Source organism: Mobula hypostoma, chromosome 13, assembly GCF_963921235.1.
Source record: "Mobula hypostoma chromosome 13, sMobHyp1.1, whole genome shotgun sequence".
NCBI lineage: Eukaryota > Metazoa > Chordata > Chondrichthyes > Myliobatiformes > Myliobatidae > Mobula > Mobula hypostoma.
The window spans coordinates 85341027-85358833 of NC_086109.1; the positions used below are offsets into that span (position 1 = coordinate 85341027).

Sequence of the window (17807 nt, forward strand, 5' to 3'; positions counted from 1 at the left end):
CAGTATAGAATCAAGTTTATCAAAAGTACTCAACAGGGTAGATTCTGGTAAGGTGTTTCCCTGGTTATGGGAAATCAATGATATGAGAATTAGAAGATGACAGTAAGATAGATGATCAGGTATGACTTGATTAAATAGAAGAGCAGGCTTGGGAGTTGACTGATCTGCCACTAGTCCTAATGTGTAAGTTCTTATGTTCTCCCTCAATATATCTTTGGATCCACATCATGCTAACTGACAGAATAAAATATTTAAGACATTAAAAATTCCAACTTGTATTTATTACAGTCGGCCACTTTTTGACATGTTACTTCTGACCCTGAAATATTGATGTTTGAATTTTAATAGTCCGTGAATTTTAAATAGGTTAGAATTTTCTGCTTTAAGAAAACAAGTTAAAGCAGTAGAAAGAAGGATTTCTCACTAGTGTGCTGCATACATGTTAGCAACCTGTGGCATAATTTGAGAGGTTTTGATACCATATCTTATTTGATAAGTTTTATAACTAATATAAACCTATAATTATCCAGTATAACCAATAATTATCATAAATGATTTCCCCCCTCATTTTGAAAATCTGTAAATGATTTTTTGGCTGTGAACTGTCATTTTTATGGGGACAATCATCTGAGCAGTTAGCTACCATTTTTGCACATTAATCAGCAGAGTGGGAGTTGAAATGAGAAAAATAAGCAAAACACCTCTTGACATTCATATATATGTTCTAAGACCCCTGCATCAGGGAAACAATCTCAACATACAAGCAGTCTTGTGCAATGATTAACTGCACACTTTACAAGCTCAGTAAAATTACACTGATTGTCCTCCCACCAATGTTCTGAATAACAATATTTTCTGAACTATTAACATCTTACTTCCTGTGTAGTTACAGCTCGAATATTTTACTTCCAATACTTTCGCTGCATCTTTCCTAAACTTAGTTCATATTATATGTAATTATTCATGGCAAAGCAGAATAACTGATTTTTTGAAGGAATTCTGAAATGTGTCACCCATCTAGTAAAGTTATCCTGAAGGATAACATGGGCCAAATTTGATTGCTTGGTGCTGTCATTGCCAACTAACTGGACTCTGAAAACACATACCCATTTCTCAAACACTTTATTTTACAAATGCTTTACAATCTTGAAGCTTTGATCAACCCTCAGGATGCTTTCATCTCACATCCTGTGATTCACTGCCAAGGAATTTCTGTAACTCCATACTTTGTTCATTACCTCACTAGTTGACTTCTTATCTACTTGATGTGCATACTTAATTTCTTCCGTCTTCTAAACCAAGCTTTTCTAGAACTCTACAGCCAGTGCTCTCTCATGCACATAGCTGGGCATTTGCCTGACAAATTAGCTGTTCACCCTATACATAAATCCTTATTTTCATTTTTAAATTGTTGATTAACTCTCTGTGTAGCTACAGCTCTAACATTTTACTTCCAACATTTTGACTATATCCTTCCAACAATTACTTTCTATATTTATTTCACTTTTTAAACTATAAAGTGCATTCTGCTCTTGAATAGCCTCAACGGTGGCCCAAGAATTACACTTTGTCCTTTGAGTGAGAAGATTATGGCACTGTCCCATTATGGAGATTTTAGCACAACATCTAGGCCAGAGGTTCCCAATCTTGGATCCAGGACCCCTCAGGTAATGGTAGGGGGCCATTACATAATAACAGCTTGGGAACCCCTAATCTAGGCTGACATTTCAACACTGTATCAAGTGTTACTGATTGCAATTTGCCTTCTTTTCAATAAGGCATTAAACTGAAGCCCAGGTGAACATAAAAACTATTATAATTATATTCTGAAAAATGACAACCACTTTTCTCTTTGGCCCTCTGAGCACTTACCCCATAGTTGATAATGCTAAAAAAAACTGATAATTAATAAACAGATAAATGGAATCTTGCTCAATGCACATTGATTTGCGTTGTTTTCAACATTACATGTAACTACAGTGTAAAAAGAACTTAAGCAGCTGTAAAGGGTATTGGGAAGCCTCAACCTCTTAGTTTAAATCCTACTTAATTGCAAGAACATTTTTTTCTGAAATGAGAATTAAGTGCTCATTAAGCTACAGGAGGCTATTGCACTAAGTCATAGATATAGAAAAGTTTTCAAATTGGAATCTTTTGGCTAATTTTAGTTAGCAGCAATTAAGATATTGAAGCAGCTCTTTTTAATAATGTACAAAACCTCTGAAATCAATGCAGACAACGTGAAAAAACCAAGAGTGTGGTAGTTTGTTCTTTAATAGTGCATGGGGAAGTGGAAAATCAAATGTAATATTGGGGCTTACACTGAACAAGAACTCATGGAGAATTGCTACTTCAGTAATTCTTCAGCAATTTAGCAGAGGTTTAGTAGCTGTCAGAGGACAGTATATCAGTGAACCTCAATCCAGCCAGGAGAGCAAGGAAAAATATCTGAAAGCCAAGAGGCAGAAAGCAAATTGCACTTAACTTCTCCTTTAGATCACATTAGAGATTATTTCCAAGTCAATTACAAAGCATCAATAAATCAGCCCAGCTATTTCTGGTGCAATGCAACTTAGAACATCTGCGTTTTCCTAGTATCAAACGTACAGTACTGTGCAAAAAGACTTTTGCACAATGCTGCAGTAATTTTATGTATTGCACTGTACTGCTGCAAAAAAAAACAAATTACATTACATATGTGAGTGATGATAAACCTGATTCTGATATGGGTCTCTATTGCGAACTGAGAGTGGGAAGTAGATAGGGAATGGAGAATCATGGTTGGGAAAAGGGGAAGGGAGAGTGGAGGGAGTGGGAAGTACCAAAAAGACATTCTGTAATGATCAATAAATCAGTTGTTTGGAATCAAATGACCTTGCCTGGTATCTCAGGGCTGGGTGTGTCTGCACCAACACCATCCTCCAACCTGGCACTCCTTCTCTGCCACCTGTACCACCCCCCTCCTGCGGCGCTCCACCCTCACCAAACAGAACATCCTTTGCTCCCGCCAGATTTATAAATTTTGCCCTCTGCTCTACGTTGACAAATGTTGACAAATACAGTAGGCACCCTAGCTATATACATACACAGCTAGGCTTTTGCATGGTACTGTATATCTAAAAGTCTCATTTCAATACACAGAGCCCATTTCTGCATTTATCGATAGAAACTGAATGTCAATATTATAACCCCTTACCTGCATTTCTTACAATGAAAAAGATTAAACTCTGCAATAGATTAGCAAGGAGACATGAATGGAGGATTCACACTATTCCATCTATGCATAGTTCTCTGCTACTGTCAGCCTCTAGGTATTTCTATCAACCAATTTTAATGGCATTATGTTATAAAGTGGCAGATAAGTTATGACAACTGTTCCACCTAATTCCCTGCAGATAAGCATATTGCAATCTTGACCTGCAGGGCATGGGACTCAATCTGTGTAGTGTACCACAAGAAGGGCACATACAGACACACCATGGAAGTATGAGCCCCTGATGTTCCCCCGTGGCAGGCATTTCTGCAAGTGCTCTACAACTGCCGTGAGGCGCAATTCTTACAGTCTGGCACCCTTCTTAGTCTGCATACCCACATGGACTCACCAGCTGCAACCTCTGCAGGAATCTGCCATCAACAATTATGTAGGGCATTTTCTCACAAGAATTGGGATAGAAGCAACATCAGCCATTTTTAAATTAGAATGTAGAGGTTTCACTTACAGGTCAGCCAATTTGGTGACTAGTATTATGTACAACATCTGTTCAACTCACCAAAAGGGATAAATTCCAGTTTCAAGCTTGAACTCTAGATGCTAGCGTACCTTTTCCTTATGAATATTCACATATCACATAATTCTAGCATGTAAATGCCATTGTGTTTAGGCTTCTATTAATGAGCACCCTAAAGCATGAACTACAGTATGCTTTAGTCACTGATCACTTACCTCAGTTTCTTCATTAAGTTCCACAAGCTTTAGAAACTGGTCTAGCTCCTGAATCCAATTGTCTTTCATCAGTCGATACACCTCTAGCCAAGTCTCACCTCTGCCTAAATAAGGAAAAATATTAATGGAGAAATAAGTTAGAAGTTAATAAAATATATTCATATATGACAGAGCAAACTGAACAATACATTGTCAGAGGTGCAGTTTTCTAGATGTATAGTTTTCCACACTATGCACTCTGTGGTCACTGTATTAGGTACCTGTACACCTGCTCAATATTGCAAATATCAAATTAGCCAATCATGCGGCAGCAACTCAATACATAAAAGCACGCACACATGGTCAAGAGATTCAGCTGCTGATCAGACCAAGCATCAGAATGGGGAATGATTGATCTTGCCAATTAGGGTTGTTTGAGTATCTCAGAAACTGCTAATCTACTAGGATTTTCACCCGAAACAGCCTCTAGGGTTTACACAGAATAGTGCAAAAATCAAAATAAACATCCAGTGAGCTGCAGTTCTGTGGTAAAAGCACCCTGTTAATGACAGAACTCACAGGAGAATGGCCAGATTGGTTCAAGCTGACAGGAAGGAGGCAGTAACTTAAATAATTACGTGTTATAACAGTGGTGTGCAGCAGAGCATCTTTGAATGCACCACATGTCTAACCTTGAAATGGATCAGTTATAGGCAGCTGACCACAGACATTCAGTCAGTGGTCACTTGATATTGGAGGTACCTAATAAATCAGCCAATCATGTGTCAGCAGCTCTGCATAAAAGCATACAGAAATGGTTGTGGTAGGACATACCTAATAACGTGACCGCTGAATGTAAATCAGAAGCTAATACTTAACCCAAAGTTCAAAGTAAATTTATTATAAACGAACATAAATGTCACCATATACAACCCTAAGCTTCATTTCCTTGTGGACAATCGCAGTAAATAAAACACAAGAAAATCAATGAAAGACCACACTTAACAGGGCAGGCAAGAACCAATGTGCAAAAGAAAAACAAACTGTGAAAATACAAAAAGACAGAGAGAAAAAATAATAATAGTAAATAAATAAGCAATAAATATCAAGAAAATGAAATGAAGAATCCTTGAAAGTGAGTCCAATTCAGTGGGAGCAGCTCCGTGATGAGGTGAGTGAAGTTCTAACCTTTCCTTAATGGATACCAATGGACTCATATTATTATTCAATGGGACTTTTACCGCTCTGAAGAAAGAGTAAATATGCCATAACTGCAACACTTGGAAGAAATGGTTTCTTTACAGTTGCTTCACAGTACATGATGAAGTAATACACAATATTCATTTTCCCTGGATTTCTTTCATTTTTAAAAATAGTCAGAGCTGAATCATACAAACAAATAGTCCCAGGTTAGATTCCCATTCTGGTTTCAGATATTGTAGTTATAGATATTACATTTACTTGTAAATGAGAATTCATCCACTCATATCTAGGAAAAGATCAGATTAAGGTTGGTATGAGTCTATTCCACATGGAACTGATTAACATAGATTCATTATTGAATGTGAAGAAATATAAACAATGGATTAATATGACCCATATCTCAGCAACATCTGAATTTTGGCTTAAGCACCTAACTTCTATACAGTTTGATTTATGATTTTGAAATGTGCAGAATGGAAAAGTAATATTAAACCAGAAATTAAACCAATGGTAGGTTTTGTGGAAAGAATGTTAATTAGATTTCTCTGCTCACTGTTGATATCTTGCAATACTTGCACCACAAATTGTTGTAATATCATTAGTATTAACAGTGCCGTATGTTATCCGGTACATCAGGAAAATTGCCCTAGATGAATATCACCCATTAACCTCTGCCTCGGCGGTTTCAGCACACCTACACAAAGTGCTGTTGCAAGAAATCCATCATCGGTGACCTCCATTGCCCTGTTCATGCTATCTTCTCACTGCTGCCAACAGAAAGAAGGTACAGGAGCCCCAGGATTCACATCACCAGTTTCAGGACCATTTATTACCTCTCAACCATCAAGCTCTTGAACCAAAGGGGATAACATCACTCAACTACATTTGCCCCAGCATTGAAATGTTCCCACAACCTATGAACTCACTTTCAAGGACTCTTCATCTCATGTTCTTGATATTTATTACTTATTTATTTAATATTATTATTTCTTTCTTGTTGGATTGGCACAGTTTGTTGTCATTTGCACACTGGTTGAATGCCCAAGTAGGTGCAGTCTTTCATTGATTTTACCACGGTTGTTATTTTAAAATAGATCAATTGAGTATGCCCTCAAGAAAATTAATCTGAACATTCTTTATGGTGACATACATGTACTTTGATAATAAATTTACTTTGAACAGTTGGCTGAGAAACAAACATTGACCAATAGATTTGGTAAATTTTCTTTAGGTATTTCTATGGAATATTTTAAATTTAGTTGGATCAGAATTCAACGCCCCTCCTGAACATGTGCAATTTAGCATTTTGTACTGCAATGCATAATCATCTTGGATTACATGCTTACATTTTGGAGTAGTATTTAAATCCTCTATGTTCCTATTTCAACTTTGAGACATAACACTTGCTAGCAAAGTTCATGCCTGGTAAATAGTTGTGCATTTGTGTATTTATACTAATAATGGGAATATTCAATGTGGATGGAAAAGCTCTCCAGGGAAGGAGCACCAATGCTACTAGATGATATCTCAGGTTGCAAAACAGCATAGTACCATAGGATAAAAAAAAACACAGAACAGTACAGCACAGGCCCTTTAGCCCACAATGTGTGGGCCAAACATGATGCCAAATTAAACTAAATCTCTTTTGGCTGCACATGATCCACACCCTTCTATCCATTGCATATTCATGTGTCTATCTAAAAGCCTCTTAAATATGCCACTGTTGTATCTGCTTCCACCAGTAACCATGGTAGCTTATTTTAGGTACAGTAAAATACCACTCTCAGTGTAAAAACCTTGCTTCACACATTTTACTGAAACATTCTCCCCTTAACTTAAGTGCAGGTCTTCTAGTATTTGACATTTCTACCTTGGAAATACATTCTATCTACTTGCCTCATAATTTTATAAAGTTCTAGTAGGTCTTCCCTCAGTCTCTAAAGCTCTAAAAAAAAATCTATTTTTGTCCAACCTCTCCGTATAGCTCATACCCTCTAATACAGACAACACCCTGGAAACTCCTTCTGTATCTTTTCATTGCTTCCACATCCTACCTCTAATGGGGTGATTGGAACAGCCTGCAATACGCCAAGTGTGAAGGAACCAAAAGTTTTATACAGATTGTTACGTACCCCGTAACTGGGTTGCCAAACCAGCAGAAATGGGCCACTTAGTTGGAGTCTGGATTACTGGAACTAGGAAAGTTTTATTAAAGAAATAAGCAACACAGTACTCTAATCAAAAGGATATAAATGCAACAGTTTAGCAATGATAGAACACACATGTACACAGAACTAGGATAATAGGATCAATCAAGCTCTATCGCAGTCTAGGGGTAAATGATCAGTTTCACATGACGCAAAGTTCAGTTCAGTTCACAGTAATCGCTGTTGTGCCGTTAGGGCGGGGAGAATAGAGAGAGAGAATGAATGAATATGCAAATCGGATTCCAAACAGACCTTCGATATTCCTCGCAGTTAGCTTTCGGGCGAGCCCTTTGTCATGTCTTCTGAGGTCACCGACGGTGACCCCTCGTTCCAGATACGATCGTTCTTCTGCGGTGAACCGGGCACCCAGGCAAGGGCGGACACACACACCAGGTTCCCGCCCGACCGTATCTTTCCACCCTGTGCGTCTATGGCTGGGCCCGCGACCAGACCTCCAAAAACTCGCACCAACTTGTGGGGGGGGCACACCGCTTTCAGGGTCTCGTTACCTCGTGGAGTCGTGTGTCTGTTGCCTTAGCGAACCTGTCCCTTTTTATCCCCCTGCTGGGGTATCGCCTGTCCATCAAACTTCAAACAGTTCAGGGTTCAAAGCCACCGGTCTCTGACAATACTCGGAACCCTGTCTCCTTTCGGTAATCTTTCTCGTCTCTCTCTTATTAGCACCTTGCATGTTCCCCCATTGTCCTCTTATCGGCATCAATCTTCTGATAACTGGTTCTTTTGTCACAAGATGCAACATGCTTCCTTACTTATGCCTTAACCAATGAGGGCAAGCATTCTTTACCATCCTATCTACTTATATGGCTACTTTCAGGGAACATGGAGCCCAAGTTCAAAGTTCAACATTTAAAGAAAATTTATTGTCAAAGTGCATACAGCATGTCACCATACACAACTCTGAGATTCATTTTCTTGCAGATATTCACAGTAAATTCAAGAAACACAATAGAATCAATAGAAGACTGCCTCCAACAGACATACAATCAATGTGCAAAAGATGACAAATTGTGCAAAATAGCAAAAGAAAAAATAAAGAATAAATAAATAAATAAACAAGCAAGAAAGTAGGCAGGCAATATAGAGAACATGCGGTAAAGAGTCCTTGAAAGTGAGTCCAGAGTTCAGTGATGGGGTGAGTGAAATTGAGTGAAGTTATTCCCTCCAGTTCAGGAGCTTGATGGTTGAGGGATAATAACTGTTCTTGAACCTGGTGTGGATGCTGAAGCCCCTGCACCTCCTTCTTGATGGCAGCTGTGGAAGAGAGCATGCCCTGCATGGTGGCGGTCCTTTATGACTGATGCTGCATTCCTATGACAGTATTCGTCAAAGATGTCATCAATGGTGGGGAGGGCTTTACCGTGATGGACTGTGCTGTATCCACTACTTTTTTGTAGGCTTTTCCATTGTTACGTACCCCGTAACTGGGTTGCCAAACCAGCAGAAATGGATCACTCAGTTGGAGTCTGGATTATTAGAACTAAGAAAGTTTTATTAAAGAAACAAGCAACACAGTAATCGAAAGGATAATAAATGCAACAGTTCAGCAATGATAAACACACATGTGCACAGAATTAAGATAACAGCATCAATCAAGCTCTATCGTTGTCTAGGGGTAAATGACCAAATTTCAAAGTGACACAAAAGTTCAGTCCAATTTAGTTCAGTTCGCAGTAATCGTTGCCATGGCGATGGACAACGTGGGGGGAGAGAGAGAGAGAACGGGAACAACTGATCATTTAGACACGGCTTCACTCACAGACCGGCGATATTGCTCACAAGCAGCTTCCGGGCGGGTCCTTGGTGATGTCACCTGAGGTCACCGACTGTGACCCCTCCTCCAGGTGCGGTCGATCCTCTGCAGTGAACCCGGCACCCAAGCAAGGGCGGACACACACCGGGTTCCCGCCGATCGTACCTTTCCACCCTGGGCGTTGTCTGGTACTCCCCACCGACTCGTGAGAGGCACACCGCTTCCAGGGTCTCGTTACCTCGGGTGTCGTGTGTCCTGCCTTAGCGAACCTGTCCCTTTTTATCCCCCTGCTGGGGTATCGCCTGTCCATCACTTCAAACAGTTCAGGGTTCAAAGGGGGAGCCGCTCCAGACAGCTCTCTCTCCCCCGTCCCTTCATTACACATCTCCAGACGCTGCTCCATTGTCCCTTATCTCTCCTTCCCCTGAGGACAGGTGGCAGACCACTTGCTGATGTCACTGATGCTAACCCAGGCCAGCAAACATCTTAATTTTATGTGTATTTTTGTCACACCATTCAAAGGTATTGGTGTTTCCATACCGGGCTGTGGTGCAACCAGTCAGTTTTCTCTCCATCACGTATTTATATAAGTTTTAGATGACATGCCGAATCTTCACAAACTTCCAAAAAAGTAGAAGTGTTATCATGCTTTCTTTGTAAAAGCACTTATGTGCTGGGCCCAGGCCAGACCCTGTGAAATGATAACTTCAAGGAACTTAAAGCTGCTGACTCTTACCATCTCTGATCCCCTTATGAGGACTGGCTCATGACCTTTGAGTTTCCTCCTCCTGAGGTCCATAATCAGCTCTTTGGTCTTGCTGACATTGAGTGAGAGGTTGTTGACGTGGCACCATTCAGCCAGATTTTCAATCTCCCTCCTATATGCTGATTCATCACCACCTTTGATTTAGCCGACAGTGGTGTCATCAGCAAACTTAAATATGGCATTGGATCTGTGTTTAGCCTCACAGGCATAAGTAAAAAGGCTGTGAGCTTAGTTCCTTGCTCTACTTGCTTTTTACTTATGTCTGTGAGGCTAAACACAGCTTGTGCTGATGGTGATTGTGGAGGAGATCTTGTTGCCAATCCGAACTGACTGGGGTCTGTAAGTGAGGAAATCGAGGATCCAGTTATACAAGGAGGTACTGAGGCCTAGGTTTGGAGCTTGTTAATTAGCTTTGAGGAGATAATAGTGTTGAATACTAAGTTGTAGTCAATGAAGAGCAGTCTGATGTATTCATCTGTCTGGATGCTCCAGCTTTGAGTGAACAACCAATGAAATGGCATCTGTTGTCGACTTGTGACGGTAGGCAAATTGAGTGGATCCAAGTCGCTCCTCAGGCATGAGTTGATATCTTTCATCACTAACCTCTCAAAGCATTCACCGCAGAGCATGTAAGTGCTACTGAACGACAGTCACTTATGCAGATTACTATGCTTTCCTTGGGCACCAATATAATTGAAGCCCGCTTGAAGCAAGTGGATACCTCAGACTGCCAAAGCAAGAGGTTAAAGGTATCAGTGAACACTCCAGTCAGTTGATCAGCACAGGTCTTCAGTACTCGGCCAGGTACCTTGTCTGGGCCAGATGCTTTCCATGGGTTTAACCTCTTGAAGTATGCTCTCATGTCAGCCTCAGAGACTGAAATGATAGGGCTGACAAGAATTGTGGCAGGTTAGATGCCTCATAATTTGTCTGTCAAAGTGAGTATAAAGACATTGAGCTTATCAGGGAATGAAAGTCTGTTCTCACCTAAGTCACTTAGTTTCACTTTGTAGAAAGTGATAGCATTCTAGCTGTCAAGCATCCTTCCGTGATTCTAGTTTGCTGCATTTTAATCTTCTGGATCAGCCCATCATTAGGGACCCTGTCCAATGCCTTACTAAAGTGTAGACAATATTCACTGTCTCACCTTCATCAATCACTTTTGTCAGCTTCTCAAAAAACTCAGACAAGATTGTAAGACATGATGTGCTCCACCCAAAGCCATGCTGACTGACCCTAATCAGGCTGTGCCTTTCCTATTGTGCATAAATTATATCCCCAAGTATCCTCCCAATGGTTTCCCTACCATTGATGTGAGACTCACAGGCCAATAATTTTCTGGATTATCCCTACTTCCCTTTTTGCACAAAGGAAGTAAAACAAAGTAGTTTAACTCAAATTCCAAAAAGAGGCAAACTATGAAGGCTGTGGATTTGGATGAGTGGAGGGATATTCAATACCTCTCTGGAGTGGAAATACCAGTTATGAAAAGATCTGGAATTAAGATTTAACCTGATTGTTTAAAGGGCTAATCACAACTGAAATCTTGGTGGGAGCAGACATTTCAATGACTTCAATGAGATTTACAGGAAAATGCGGTTTCCTGCTTGGCATTGCTGCCTACCACACCTCCAACAGTGCCCTTAGGTTGGCTGCAGGATTATCAGCCAGGGACCACCGCACATCTCCCTTAGCCCTGTTACATCTCCTGGTGGCGAAGCAGTGACGGGGTCGTCTTCCTGCCACCCTCTGCAGTTTCCAATAGGGTTAGCCAGCCCTCAATTTCAATAACAATATGGAAATTAACACACGAAAGAACGTAAGTGTCCATCTCATCTTGTTCCAGCCACTTTGAATTGCTGAAAAAGTAATGGCATGTTAGAAATATGGAATCATTTTAATGTCTCAAACTCTTTGCTCTCAATAAGCAAAATATTTTTTTTAATGTATAAATAGAAAATTTTTAATAATTTCTCTTGGAACAGTTTTGTAGAAATACTTTTGAAATGCTGAGTAATTTTTCTCCCACATAATGCTTTGATCTCAATAAATTAGCAAATTTGTATGGTGCTATTTATGTCAGGCCACTCTTCATTTTATCCTTGCTCCTCCCCTGCCAGTTTCCCTACATGGATACATGAATCTTGTGTTACGTCACTCTGAGAGTCAAACATGGACTGAGTGTCAGAATACTTCCTCATTAATATATGCTATTTTAAAACCAACAATTGACATGATATTATGCAATCTGAATGTAACCTTTTCCATTGAAGGCAATAGACTGTAAGTAATCGGCCATTGCTCACATTGCACAAATTCTTTAAGCTGCCAAGATTGATCAAGTCTGGCAAAGATTCCAAGACTGTTCTCGAATCTTAGGAAACAGCACTTTTTGACAAAATATACCTATAAAAGATTGTAAGATGACAAATGATCCTAGTACCTCTCAAACTCAAGCTGCTAGAACATGGCAACTTATTGCGAATTCAGCAGACCCATTCATTAACTCTACTTTTATCAGGCTGATCCTTAATTCCAGATCTCCCTTCTACCATCCAGTATACAAGCATTAACCTATAGATTATTATCCTATTCAGACATAATAAATCAAAGTAAGGAGTTACAATTGCAGGAGGGTGATCTTTAGTTGTCTTTGCAGCTAATAAAGTTTCAAACATTCTAATAACTTTCATGATTAGTTTTTCTACCTCAGTAAGGCAATACCTATCCAGCCACTCATCAAAATCCACAGTCTTAAAAATCTGCTGAAGGGTCTCGACCCGAAACATGGACTGTACTCTTTTCCATATATGCTGCCTGGCCTGTTAGGTTCCTCCAGCACTTTGGGAGTGTTGTCTTAAAAACCTGTTATTTTCCTCTTCTCTTTGGAATATGATTTAATCCATTTTGACTTACTTGTTTGAAACCCTCTAAATTTCATAATTTTGATCCCGAGTCTGCCACAGTTTAATTCCTCAAAAATCTTCTTAAAAGTTCTCAATTCCTTCTTAAAGCACAATGATATTTTATAACGGTAGAAAAAGAAGGACACCAGCAGGTACATGATGACTCTCAGGAGGGCGACACGATAGCATAGCGGTTAACGCAATGCTTTAGCATTAAGATCAGTGTTCGATTCTGGCCACTGTCTGTAAGGAGTTTGCATGTTCATCCCTTTCTGCATGGGTTTTCACTGGGTGCTCTGGCTTCCTCCCATATTCCAAAGACAAATGGTTAGGGTTAGTAAGTTATGGGCATACTATGTTGGTATTAGAACCGTGGCAACACTTGTGGGCTGCCCAGCACAATCCTTGCTGATTTGATGTGCGTCACCGTATGCTTCAATGTACATATGACAAACAAAGCTAATCGTTATCTTTACATCTTTATCTGAACTTCCTGCCACATGACATTCGAAGTGTTACCTGCTAATTTGTTCTGTACCCTACAATATTAATTCATGCAAGTTACTTTATTTATGCAAAATTCATTTGTAGATTTTACTCTTATGTTCCTAAGTTGTTGTGTGTTATGTGTACTACTGTGCTTTACACCATGGTCCACAGAAACGTCTCGTTTGACAGTGTATATATATATAGTTAAATGACGATAAACTTGACTTGCCTCTTTTATTTTTTATGTTATAGGTCCTGTTCCCCCTCTCCTAACTTCCTCATAGCTCTGCATCTTAATCTCTCATACTGGCCCATCAACTCATTGATTGTTTTTGCCTTTATTCTACAATAAGTGGTAATTTACAGAAGCCAGCTAACCTACTAGCAGATTTTCAGGATGTGGGAGGAAACGCATGCAGACCTGGAGAGAATATGCAAGCTGCAATGCAGAAAACACCTGAGGTCAATATCAACCTCAGACCACTGGTCGAGTAAGGCAGCAACACTAAACACTGTGCCACCACTTTTGACAAAATACTTTTGAAGAGAAATTGTGCCAGAAATGCAGGTTTGGCTTCACCATCCTCCAACTGGTCATTGTAAATGATCCTGTGATTAGGCTAGGGTTAAATAAGTGGGTTGCTGGGTGGTGTGGCTTGTTGGGCTGGAAGGGTCTCTTCCATGCAGTATCTGTAAAAACTAATTTTTGAAGTCTATCTATTTATTTATTTAGAGATACAGTGCAGAATAGGCCTCTCAGGCCCTTCGAGTCACAGTGCCCAGTAACCCCCAACAACCCCTGGTTTAACCCTAATCTAATCACGGGATAATTTACAGCTTGATTTAGCCTTAGAAAGCAACTTCTGTATTTTTCATCAGGTAGCTTATTCAGAAACTGGATAACTACTTCCAAATGTTTACAATTAATTTGGTAATAATTTTAATAAGTGGATTCAAATGATCTATAAGAATCCTATTGCTACTGTTATTACTAATAATTTCAGGTTTCCTTTTTTTCACTCTCACGAGGTACTAAACAGGGATGTCCATTAAGTCCTTTATTATTTAATCTTGTACTGGAGCCCTTGGCTATAATACTCCGTGAAGCTAAAAATATTCATGGTATCTCTATAAATGGGACCACACATAAGATTTCTCTTCATGCAGATGATCTTTTGGTTTATATTTCGAACCCTGAAGAATCTATTCCTAATCTTTTGGAAACATTAAATGATTTTGGAAAATTCTCAGGATATAAACTTAACTTAAATAAAAATGAATTGTTTCCATTAAATGCTCCTGTTTTTATGTATAACGATATTCCATTTAGAATTGTGAATTCTTTCAAATATTTAGGTATTATCATTATTGAAAAATATGAAGAGTTAACACTGTTTATTCAGCCCTAAAGATGATTCATCATAAATCATCATGTAAATGTGCTTGATGCTGTTGCTAGCGAGAGGTATTTTATATTTAGCTACAGAAGCAAGGTGCCCTGGCCCAACTCATCCATGCCAACAAGGTGACTCCCTAATCTGGTCTGATCTGCCTGTGCTTGGCCCATATTGTTTGAAACTTTCCCTATACCTATATCTGTTTAAAGGTCCTCCAAATGCTTTAATTGTACCCACTTCACCATTTTGTCTGGCGGCTTGCTCCATACACCTACCACCTGTTGTGTGAAAAATCTGCTCCCCAGGGTCCCCTTTAATTTTTTTCCCCTCTCACCTTAAACCTATGTCTTCTAATTTTAGACTACCCTATTGTTGGAAAAAGACCATGTCATCCACCTTATCTGAACAACCCAAGATTTAATAAACCTCCAAGAGATTACCTCCTGGCCTCCAAAGCTCCAGCAAAAACATCCCCTGTCTATCCAGTCTCTCCTTATAACTCAAGTTCTCTATTCCTGGCAATATCCTTGTGATGCTTTTTTTGCCAACTTTATACCTTGATGACATCCTTTCTATAGCTAGGCAACCAGAAATGCACAAAACACTCCAAGTACAGTCTCATCAACAGCTTATATAGCTGTAACATGACCTCTCAACTTTACCACTCAGTACTCTGACCAATAAAGGCAAATGTGCCAAATGCCTTCTTAACCACTTCGTCTATACACTTAACCACTTTGTGTATATATATACACACACAGTTTCTCATGTTTATACCTGTACCTCAATGTCGATCTGTTCTACAGCACTTTGCAGGACCTTACCATTTACTATGAAAGTACCGTTCTGCTTTAACTTTGCAAATTGCAATATTTTGCACTTGCTCGAGTTAATTTCCATCCATCATTCCTTGGTCCACTTTTCTATTTTCTATAACTAATTCTGGATCCTATTGTAATATTAGATAATCGTCTTCACTGACCAGTATACCACCAATTTTGGGAACATACACAAACTTACGAACCACGTCACTTACAATCTCATCCAAATTGTTATAGTGTAGATGGTCAACAACAGGAGACCATACATCCTGTAGCACGCCACTGGTTACAGGACACCTTTTATACAAGCAACATACATCAAAGTTGCTGGTGAACGCAGCAGGCCAAGCAGCATCTATAGGAAGAGGCGCAGTCGACGTTTCAGGCCGAGACCCTTCGTTGTTTCTAAATGTACTTGTTCTAGTTTGAATATTATGACCCATTACAGTATATTCAAGCCAGGTACAAACCAGTTCAAACACATGATTTTTTGCTGAAAATTATACTTTTCAAGACAACTACGGCTTCAAATTAGTGACTGCAGCAAAGGCAGCCAAGGTTCCAGCCAAGTGAAGAAACAGAAACTAGAAAAGGAACATGCTAAAACTGAAGAGAATTCTTTACCTTCAAGAGTCACACCGGCATAGTCTCCACCATCTGATAATTCAAATTTACTGCAAGTGTTTCTTTCACTTATATTCTCCTTAGAAACAATGAGAACAGAGATTTAGTTAAGTTATGGATTTCAATGTGTTTATGTTTTCATGCTTTACCAGTGAGCAGGAAACATCACGAGCATTAACAGAAAATTGTTCTCAGATTTTCTTTAATCTGAAACACATACAGACCTGCAGTATATTATTTTACTGAACGTTTTATACTAAAGAAGATGGTCTCTGCAAAATTGGAATTCAAAGGGATTTTGCGTTGGACAAATCTTTCCTTATGAACTAAGGGACATTGGCAATTTTTACTTACAATGCATTGAGACTTCCTAACTCTGGTTTGAATGTATTTTACTCAGTTATCTTAAATGAACTCATTATTAGTCCCCTGACTCATCATTACTTGAAGTACTTGTTCAGTTACCGTGGCTACCGTGGTTACGTGTTTTTAAAGGTCAGAGTTTATTTGTACAAAACAGACATTGCACCATGGCCTTGGTATGAATCAATTTGAACACAAAAAAAAAGCAACGGAATATGTCTAGTGGTTTTTCTTATTGGAAGAAAACGGCTTTGTAAAACGAGAAGGCCACCATGGAGGTGGGAGAAAAGGTAGGAGAAAGGTGACACAGCCAACTTCTGCGTTTGTGTGGACACCCCCACAAGTGTTTACTTGGCTTGATTGATGAATCAGGGGCCTTGATTGAGTCCTATGTTCTGCATAGCCACTCGTGGTGTGGGATGATCAATGAAGCAGAAGTCAGAGCATCCAGTTCTTCTGTGATTGGTATCAATAGGCAGTGGTCATTATAGAACGACCATCAATAAAAACTGAGGCCAGTGCAGGAGGAGGAAACCAGACCTCATCAAAGGATCAGAGGTGGAGAAGGTCAGCAACTTTAAATTCCTCAGTGTTATCATTTCACAGGACCTGCTATGGGCCCAGCACGTAAGTGCAATTACAAAGAAAGCATGGCGTCAGCTTCTTCAGGAGTTTACAAAGATTGGCATGACAATCAAAACTTCGACAAATTTTTCTAGATAGGTGGTGGAGAGTATATTGACTGGCTGTATCATAGCCCGATATGGAAACACCAATGTCCATGAATGGAAAATCCTACAAAAAGTAGTGCATACGTCCCAGTCCACTACTGGCAACACCCTCCCCATCATTGAGCACATCTACATTCAACATTGTTGCAGGAAAGTAACATTCTTCATCAGGGACCCCCCACCACCCAGGTGGTGAGGGTCCCTGATGCCATCACGAAGAAGGCATAGGAACCTCAGGACTCATGCTACCAAGTTCAGGAACAGTTATTACCCCTCAATCATTAGGTTCTTGAAGCAAAGGGTATAACTTCACTCAACTTCACTTGCTATCATTGAAATGTTCCTACAACCTATGGACTCACCTTCAAGGACTCTTCATCTCAAGTTCTCACTTATTTATCTACTACTATTATTTCTTTCTTTTTGTATTTGCACAGTAATCTGTAGCTACTCCATCCCATGAGAATACGTGCCTGACACAGTTGATTGATGTCTTACAGAACTGGCACTTGTCCAGTGACAGTTCTAACCCTTCAACTTTCAGGCAGTCTACACCTTCAGTAGCCTTGTCTCGTACTCTTCCAAGGTGGACCTGAACGCTATGACA

At 39.7% G+C, this 17807-nt stretch overlaps 1 protein-coding gene across 4 annotated transcripts in view; it reads right to left on the reverse strand.

Annotated features, from left to right (window-relative positions):
• wdr93 (WD repeat domain 93) overlaps positions 1 to 17807 on the reverse strand; it is a 70701-nt gene that overhangs the window by 41980 nt on the left and 10914 nt on the right. For all 4 annotated transcript variants that reach the window (XM_063066104.1, XM_063066102.1, XM_063066103.1 and 1 more), the window contains 2 exons: positions 16107 to 16185; positions 3944 to 4047 (listed from right to left, as the gene is read on the reverse strand). In XM_063066104.1, coding sequence (XP_062922174.1) covers positions 3944 to 4047; positions 16107 to 16185 — 183 coding nt within the window. The remainder of the gene's footprint in view (positions 1 to 3943; positions 4048 to 16106; positions 16186 to 17807) is intronic.